General features: G+C 50.8%; 1 protein-coding gene across 54 annotated transcripts in view; it reads left to right on the forward strand.

Moving 5' to 3' along the window:
* Positions 1 to 10000, forward strand: part of wu:fj49a02 — a 61942-nt gene that overhangs the window by 41978 nt on the left and 9964 nt on the right. For 46 of the 54 annotated variants that reach the window (NM_001443326.1, XM_087238688.1, XM_087238698.1 and 43 more), the window contains 11 exon segments: positions 316 to 419; positions 533 to 672; positions 762 to 1083; positions 1163 to 1400; positions 3802 to 3918; positions 4606 to 4829; positions 4907 to 5085; positions 5227 to 5462; positions 6288 to 6342; positions 6429 to 6661; positions 6853 to 6957. In NM_001443326.1, coding sequence (NP_001430255.1) covers positions 316 to 419; positions 533 to 672; positions 762 to 1083; positions 1163 to 1400; positions 3802 to 3918; positions 4606 to 4829; positions 4907 to 5085; positions 5227 to 5462; positions 6288 to 6342; positions 6429 to 6661; positions 6853 to 6957 — 1953 coding nt within the window. 54 annotated transcript variants of the gene reach the window in all.

A 10000-nucleotide genomic window follows, 5' to 3' on the forward strand; every position in this document is an offset into this window, starting at 1 on the left:
CCTTTCTCTGACCCAGTTCTGAGCAGTCCTCCGCTCACCTGCATTCAGCCAGATATGACAGATCCTCTGATCTCTAACTGGGAGCGACTCCATCTCCTCCTGCACCTGAGACTGCTGTGCTGCAGGTTAGAGAAGCAGACAGACTGATGAGTGAACCCACAGACACAGCACTGATCACACTCATCATCATCATCATCATCATCACAGCAGCTTCATCAGAGAGTCATCATCACAGGAGGAGAGGAGGAGGATGAGGAGGAGGAGGAGGAGGAGGAGGAGGAGTAGGACTGAAGAGATTCTGCTGTTTCCCTCTAGAGTCCAGCAGTGATGAAGATGATGGAGATGGAGATGATGAAGATCTGGGCAGCAGCAGTGAAGAATTCAGCGACAGCATCGAGGACGAGGAGAAGCTAACACAGGTGAAGCTGAAGCCCAACACACATACACACACACACAGGAGACCACCTGTACAGTGTTATCTTTAACCTGTGTGTGTGTGTGTGTGTGTGTGTGTGTGTGTGTGTGTGAGCAGAAGGTGGAGGTGGGTCAGCCTGGGTATGAGATGCCGCTGTCCCAGAATGCAGAGGAGATACAGTGTGATGAAGAGCAGAGGAGAGGAGTCGAGCTGTGTGGAGCGATGGTGCAGAAGGATGAGGCGCTCTCTCACACCAGGTACACACACACACACACACACACACACACACACACACACACACACACACTGTGCCTCTGGTGATGATGATGCTGAGGCTGTGTTCCAGGAGCGCTGATGAAGAGTGTATGGCGTCAGCAGCACATGAGGAGGGGTCTGTGCGCTGCAGAGGGTCCGAGAAGGCTGAAGCAGACCAGCAGACCTGCCATGAGCCTCAGAGAGATTACTGTACGTTCAGAGAGGAGGAGTATGAGGAGGACGAGGATGATGAGGATGAAGGAGAGGAAGCGGCAGAGATCCGGGCTCCACCAGGCAAGCGCGGCCCTCCGTGTGTTAAGCTGCGGGAGTCTCGGAGGAAGAGGAGGTGCACCAGGCCTCATTCCCTGGACCTGGGAGCCCTGCTGTCACACACACCTGCAGCCCGCGGCCAGGTGAGTCTGTAAATGTGCAGTGTGAGCAGTGCAGCCCTCACCCTTACCAGTGTAACTTCAGAGTCTGCGCTCCAATCAGGGTGTAGAGATGGAGCGTGAGGTGGAGGGAGACAGTGGCAGCTCCAGCACTGGAGGAGGCGGAGCCATTGGCTTCTGGCAGCATGTGGAGGTGGGGCTCCGGGAGCAGGCGGAGCGTCTCCGTGGTGACCTCGCTGTGAGTCGTCAGGAGAATCGGGAGCTGCAGGAGAGACTGATGGTGTCAGAGGCGACGGTTCACGCACAGGCCGAACAGATCAAAGACTACAGAGAGCTGCTGAGTGAGGACACACACACACACACACACTGTCCACTGACTGCATTCTGAGAGACACACACTACTGCTATTTGAACCACTATACTATACTGACCACTGTACTGACCTGTATACTAACCCCGCTATACTGACCCAGCTATACTGACCTCTATATTGACCCCGCTATACTGACCCCGCTATACTAGCCTCTATACTGATCCCACTATACTGTCATGTACACTGACCACCGCTATACTGTTGTCTATACTGACTACTATGCTGTCCTCTATACTGTCCTCTATGCTGACCTTTATACTGACCACTATACTGGCCAATATACTGCCCTTTATACTGGCCACTATATTGACCTCTATACTGACCCCACTCTACTGGCCCTGCTATACTGTCTTCTATACTTACCCCGCTATACTGGCCTCTATACTGGTCGCTATACTGACCTCTATACTGACCCTGTTATACTGTAATCTACACTGACCACCGATATACTGTCATCTATACTGACCACTATACTGACCTCTATATTGACCTCTATACTGTCTTCTATACTGACCTCTATACTTACCTCTATACTGACCCCGCTATACTATCGTCTATACTGACCTCTATACTGTCCTCTATATTGACTCTGCTATACTGGCCTCTATACTGACCTCTATACTGGCCCTGCTATACTGACCCTGCTATACTGACCTCTATACTGACCCCGCTATTCTGACCTCTATACTGACCCAGCTATACTGATCTCTATACTGACCTCTATACTGACCCTGCTATTCTGACCTCTATACTGACCCCGCTATACTGTTCTCTATACTGACCTCTATACTGACCCCGCTATACTAACCCTGCTATACTGACCTCCATAGTGACCCCGCTATTCTGACCTCTATACTGTTCTCTATACTGACCTCTATACTGATCACTATTCTGTCCTCTATATTGACCTCTATACCGACCCCGCTATACTGGCCTCTATACTGGCTTCTATACTGACCTCTATACTGGCCTCTTTACTGACCGCTATATTTATCCTGCTTTACGCTATATGTCTTCTATACTGACCCCACTATACTGACCCTGCTATACTGTCCTCTATACTGACCCCGCTATACTGACCTCTATATTGACCCCGCTATACTGACCTCTATACTGACCCCGCTATACTGGCCCCGCTATACTGACCTCTATACTGGCCGCTATACTGACCCCGCTCTACTGGCCGCTATACTGACCCCGCTCTACTGGCCTCGCTATACTGACCACCGCTATACTGTCCACCGCTATACTGTCCACCGCTAATACTAAACGCTATATTGATCTCGCTATACTGACCTCTATACTGACCCCGCTATACTGACCTCTTTACTGACCCCGCTATACTGACCTCTATACCGACCTCTATACTGACCGCTATACTGTCCTCTATACTGACCTCTATACTGACCTCTATACTGACCCCGCTATACTGGCCCCGCTATACTGACCTCTATACTGGCCGCTATACTGACCCCGCTCTACTGGCCGCTATACTGACCCCGCTCTACTGGCCTCGCTATACTGACCACCGCTATACTGTCAACTATACTGACCACTATACTTACCTCTATATTGACCTCTATATCGACCCCGCTATACTGACCACTATATTGATCCCGCTATACTGACCTCTATGCTGACCCCGCTATACTGACCCTGCTATACTGACCTCTATACTGACCGCTTTACTGACCTCTATACTGGCCTCTATACTAAACGCTATATTGATCTCGCTATACTGACCTCTTTACTGACCCCGCTATACTGACCTCTATACCGACCTCTATACTGACCGCTATACTGTCCTCTATACTGACCTCTATACTGACCCCGCTATACTGACCTCTATACTCACTGCTATACTGACCTCTATACTGACCTCTATACTGACCCCGCTATACTGACCCTGCTATACTGACCCCGCTATACTGACCCTGCTATACTGACCCTGCTATACTGGCCTCTATACTGGCCTCTATACTGACCGCTATATTGATCCTGCTATACTGACCTCTATACTGACCCCGCTATACTGACCCTGCTATACTGACCCCACTATACTGACCCTGCTATACTGTCCTCTATACTGACCCCGCTATACTGACCCTGCTATACTGTCCTCTATACTGACCCCGCTATACTGACCCTGTTATACTGTCCTCTATACTGTCCTCTATACTGACCCCGCTATACTAAACCTGCTATACTGGCCTCTATACTGACTGCTATACTGACCCTGCTATACTGTCCTCTATACTGACCCCGCTATACTGACCCTGCTATACTGGCCTCTATACTGACCGCTACACTGACCCTGCTATACTGTCCTCTATACTGACTGTTGTACTGACCGCTGTTGTCTCTGTCAGCGGAGAGTGCGGTTCAGCAGGACAGTAAGCAGGTGCAGGTGGACCTTCAGGATCTGGGATACGAGACAAGCGGCCGCAGTGAGAATGAAGCCGAGAGAGAGGACACCAGCAGCCCCGGTACACACACACTAAACACACAGGAACACACACCACACACACACACACCAAACACAAGTCAACACGCCACACACACACCAAACACAAGTCAACATGCCACACACACACCAAACACAAGTCAACATGCCACACATACACCAAACACAAGTGAACACGCCACACACACACCAAACACAAGTGAACACGCCACACACACACACACACCAAACACAAGTGAACACGCCACACACACACCAAACACAAGTGAACACGCCACACACACACCAAACACAAGTCAACACGCCACACACACACCAAACACAAGTGAACACGCCACACACACACCAAACACAAGTCAACACGCCACACACACACCAAACACAAGTCAACACGCCACACACACACCAAACACAAGTCAACACGCCACACACACACCAAACACAAGTCAACACGCCACACACACACCAAACACAAGTCAACACGCCACACACACACCAAACACAAGTCAACACGCCACACACACACCAAACACAAGTCAACACGCCACACACACACCAAACACAAGTCAACACGCCACACACACACCAAACACAAGTCAACACGCCACACACACACCAAACACAAGTCAACACACACTGTACCGTATCTCTCTGCAGGCCTGTGTCTGCGCAGCCGTTCCTCATGTGTGTGTGTGTGTTTGATTGTCAGAGTTTGATGATCTGGAGATGTGTGTGACGCTGTCGGGGAGCAGACGCAGTGTGTGTCGCAGTGACAGTGAAGCAGACGACGCGTCCTCACTGAAGGGTTTGGTGCAGGACCTGCGGGCGCAGCTCTCTCGCAGCCACAAGGTGATCCGCGGCCTGCAGCTGCGCGTGCGCTCACTCTCCGCCACCTCCGACTACGCCTCCAGCCTGGAGCGCACGCCGCGCAAGGTACACCGCTAACCGTCTGAGTGTGTGTGTGTGTGTTTCTGTTAGATCTGTCTGTGGATAAACCATGTGACCCGCAGGTGAACTGGATGTGTGTTTCTGCGCGCGCGGGCGAGGGTTTTGAGTGTGTGTGTGAGCCGCCACTGAGACGCAGCCGAGAGATGCAGGAGCTGCTGAGCCGCGTGGAGCTGCTGGAGACACAGATCAGGAGACCCAAGATGGAGGACAAGATGGAGGAGAGCTGTGCCCCGCGGCCCGGGTGAGCACACACACACACACACACACACACACACACACACACACACACATACACACACACACACACACACACACACACACACACACACACACACACACAGAGTAATCTGCTTGTAATCCTGTGCTCTTCCTGCTCCTACAGGAAGTACAACACACTGATCCAGGCGCAGGCGCGGGAGCTGTGTCACCTGCGGCAGGTGATGCGGGAGGGCGGCAGCCTCTGTCACACACTCACACAACACCTGAGCGACGCCACCAAAGCCTTCGAGCAGCTGCTGCGCGCAAACGACATCGACTACTACACCAGCCAGAGCTTCCGGCAGCAGCTATCCCAGAGTTCCACACTCGCACACAGAGTCTGCAGCCGGATCAGCGGCCGTGAGACACACACACACACACACACACACACACACACACACACACACACACACAGAGTCTGCAGCCGGATCAGCGGCCGTGAGACACACACACACACACACACACACAAACACACACACACACACACACACACACACACACACACACACACACACACACACACACAGAGTCTGCAGCCGGATCAGCGGCCGTGAGACACACACACACACACACACACACACACACACACACAAACACACACACACACAGAGTCTGCAGCCGGATCAGCAGCCGTGAGACACACACACACACACACACACACACACACTCAAATAGACACACACACACTCGCACACACTCGTACACAGACACACACACACTCGCACACAGAGTCTACAGCAGGATCAGCAGCCGTGAAACACACACACACACACTCGCACACAGACACACAGACACACACACTTGCACACAGACACACACTCACTCAAATAGACACACACACACACTCACACTCAAAGTCTGCAACAGGATCAGCGGACTTGAGACACACACACACACACACACACACACACACACACACACACACACACAGAAAGGAGCGCAGACACACTCACACACACACTCACATACACACACGTGACACATGTGACCTGATATATATATATATACACACACACACACACACACACACACACACACACACATATAAACACTCATATACACATATACAAACACACAGACACACACACACACAGACAAGAGCGCAGACACACAGATATGTCTGTCAGTGTTTGTGTGTTCAGGTGTGTGTTCAGGTGTGTGTTCAGGTGTGTGTTCTGTGCGCAGGTGATGGACCTGAACAGCAGGACGATAAAACAGGCCACGAGCTGCTGGCGCTCAGGTGAGAGAGAGAGAGTGTGTGAGTTCAGCTATGGCACTGTGCTCTTGCTCATGTGTGTGTGTGTGTGTGTGTGTGTGCGCGCGCAGGCTGAGTAAAGAGCTTCAGCACAAAGACGACATCATCCAGTCCCTCCACACACAGTTACAGCAGCGCCCGGACACGCCCTGCAGCAGCCACGCCCATTCTGAGACCACCGACCAATCAGAATGTACCTCGTTCCTGTCTGACGAGAGAGGCTCCACCAATGAGGATGCAGATCTGTGCTCTGACGTCGACGCCTCCAGTGAGTGTGTGGAGGACGAAAGGAGACCAGACAGAGGTCAGAACAAACACACACACACACACACACACACACACACACACACACACACACACTCTGATCATCATCATCATCAGTGTGTTATTATCACTCAATAGAGGATCTGCTGAACGAGTGTGTGTGTGTGTGTGTGTGTGTGTGTGTGTGTGTGTGTGTGTGTGTGTGTGTGACGGTCTCCTGCTCTCCCACAGTGTTCAGCACGCCACACTCTCTGTCCGGCTGTCAGCTGACCACACACACACAGAGCAGGATTCAGCCAATCAGAGGCGTCAATGGATCCTCATGCTATCAGTCAGGTGTGTGTGTGTGTGTGTGGAGCTGATGGTCAGGTGACAGGGCCGGCCCTGTACATTTGGGGCCCTGCCTTGCTCTATATAGTGGCGTATCGACAGTGCAAACGGGCCCACAGTGGTTATATGACTTATTAAATACACCCAGTGAATCGGGAAGGTGAAGCCGGATCTCCTACACTCAATATCTGTCTGAATAGTTTGGACGTTGTACAGCAGCACTGTTTCCGTCAACTAGTGTAACGGAGGCCAGCGAGTGTGTGCTCTGCAGGTAAAGCTCAATCCTCTGCAGACAGACACTAGTGGTCATGGTCTTTAGCCTCCTTGGTCGAGCACCCGACTCCCATGCGGAAGGTCGCCGGTTCAATACCAGCTCGGAGCGGGTTGGGTGGTGTAGGACCGGCGGGGTTACACATGCAGTGTAAAAATGAAGATTTAAACGGTCTGTGATAAAGGGAGCAGTGATGTCTACTCTGCCTTCTGGAGTGTTTAATACAGATTCTGTTAATTCAGCAAACACTGAAGACTCCAGTCAAGATTCCAGGCTGAGTGTTTATTTGAATAAATTCCAAAAGCAAAAGCCCTGCAGTGAAGGACACTGAACAATAATCAGCCAGCAGTGAACATGCAGTCCTCATACAGTCATAATACACAAACATTCTGAACTCAAGAAAACAACGAACATTAAAGCAAACACTGACCCATAAACAATCACACCAAGAGATCTACAGTCAACATGACACACATATTCAGATAAAACACTGACAAAAGAGAAGCAGCAGACACTGTGGTGATGTAGAAACACAAACACAAACTCTATTATCCCCTTCAGTCCTCATCCCTGTTACACACGCCTCAGGAGACAATATTAGCAGGACATGTCCGTGACAGACGCTTCAGCACTGCTGTAAAGCAGGAAGAATACATGTGTCATAAGCAGACGACCATTATTAATCTGGAGTTCCTGTTTAATTAAATGTGCAGCTAGAATATGTCTTTAACACAGTGGCGTAGCGCAAAATGCGGAGGCCCCCCTGCAGGGATCACTGACGGGGCCCCCAGTTGGGGGGGGTCTCACAAATTGAGGACCGGGGAAGGGAGGCGGGGTGGAGCGACAACGCGGGGAAGCCCTCACAAACTGAGGAGTGGGAAAGGGGGGATTCATTTTTAACGAGAACCCGGCGGCGAGGAACAGCGCGGCGCGTCTTCTGTGTGTGCGTCGAGGAGAGTTGAAATCAAGTCAACTTTATGGTATGAGCTGTGACGCGGTTCAGCGATCAGAATGAAGTAGTCCACCGCATGAGAGGAGTTCAGAGAACACAGACCTGTGAACTTTGGTTCCGACCACAGCTGTTCCCAAGAGTTTGATTATTTCGGTTGACAGATTTACAATTATTGAAAATCGCGATGACGTGGACCCCCCTAATCACTCGGGGCCCCCCGCGGTGCGTGCCCTGCTGGCCCGTCCGCTACGACACTGCTTTGACATCATCATTAGCTGAACATATGCTCGTCTCTCCTCCTCGTCTTTTCCCCCTCAGTATTTCTACAGCTGAAGAACACCTGTCACCATCACCAGCGATCTACAACCAGAGATCGGCGCTAAACACACTCACATGAACTACTAACCCACCATGTTATGGACTACAACACCCAGTCATGCACCAGCCATCAACACACACACACACAGACACACACACACACACACAGACACACACACACACACACACACTGCTGCGGAGTCTTGTTAGCTGTGTAGTGAGCATTAGCTCGTGGTTTCCCTAGTTCAGGTTTCTGTGTTAGATCTTGCCTTGTTTTGTTTTGATCATGCCTGCTAATACCTCTCCGCCTCTGCATTGCCCATGCACATCTGTTTGTTGCTGTTTTGACCACTGCTTGTTCGACCATCCTATCAATAAAGACCTGCATAAGGATCCTCACTCCCCGTCCATCACTGTTACAGTCAAGTTCACCCTCAGCTGATGAGTGATGATAAAGCGTGTTCGGCATGCTGTCCCGGGAGAGAGCCCTGAGCTCAGAAGATCCTCAAACCCAAGGCTCCCTCCGGTTTGCAAGGCGAGAGGGGAGTTTGAGCTGTGGTAGATGTGGAGAACTCCCCTGCTGTAGTAGCTGATGAACAGATAGTGATCGCTCTTAACAGATAACTACTGACTAGCAGCATGTCTATGTGCTGATGTGGATTAGTCAATGAACTTCAGCTGCATGTTTCTGGACGGTGAGAGGAAACCAGGGAACCCGGGGGAAACACACGTGAGCACGGGGAGAACGTGTAAACTCCACACAGAAACGTCGGCTGGCTTGGTAAGGACTAGAACCAGTGACATTCTTGCTGTGAGGCAACAGTGCTAACCACTGGGCCACTGTGCCGCCCATCTAGTAAAGGAGGAGGAGTAGGGGAGGAAGGGGGGACTCTTCAAAACCAAGATGGCTGTGATATGGAGCTGAGGGTGTTTACAGTGGCTTAGGACTCGTCTGATTGGTGAATCGTGAATTGGTGAATGCAGGACCGGCTGTGGTCAATCATAAGCACATGATCCTCTCGACATTAGTGTGTAAATAACCTTCACATAGCGTTAGATTGGTTTCATTTTCACGGTGCAATATCCAAAATAAATCCTTTATAAACTGTATAATATGTCCGATAATGAAGTAAAGGCTGTGTCCGCGCACACGGATTCGTGTTCTTGTGGTCCCGGTCGGTTCATAGTGATGCTCTTTGCTGGAATCGTGAGAACACATATGAGAAATGAGACGCTGTGACTGCGAGCTTCCTGTTGATCACATGACCTTCACACGAAAACTTTAGTAAAATGAGGAACATTATTTTCTTTCAGTGAAAATGTTAAATGTTTCAGCGCTGCAGCTCTGCCAGTGACGATCAGTGTTTAATACAATGACTGTAAAAAATATGGACGACGCGACAGCCCTTTTTCCCATTGAACGCCTTGAAGGCAAAACGCCTGCTTGACGGGCACAAACTGTCGCAAAAGACTGCTGAAATTGGAGCCAGACATGCGCAGAAGGACTG

Source organism: Danio rerio, chromosome 2 (assembly GCF_052040795.2).
Source record: "Danio rerio strain M-AB ecotype USA chromosome 2, GRCz13ab, whole genome shotgun sequence".
In the NCBI taxonomy this organism is placed as follows: Eukaryota; Metazoa; Chordata; class Actinopteri; order Cypriniformes; family Danionidae; genus Danio; species Danio rerio.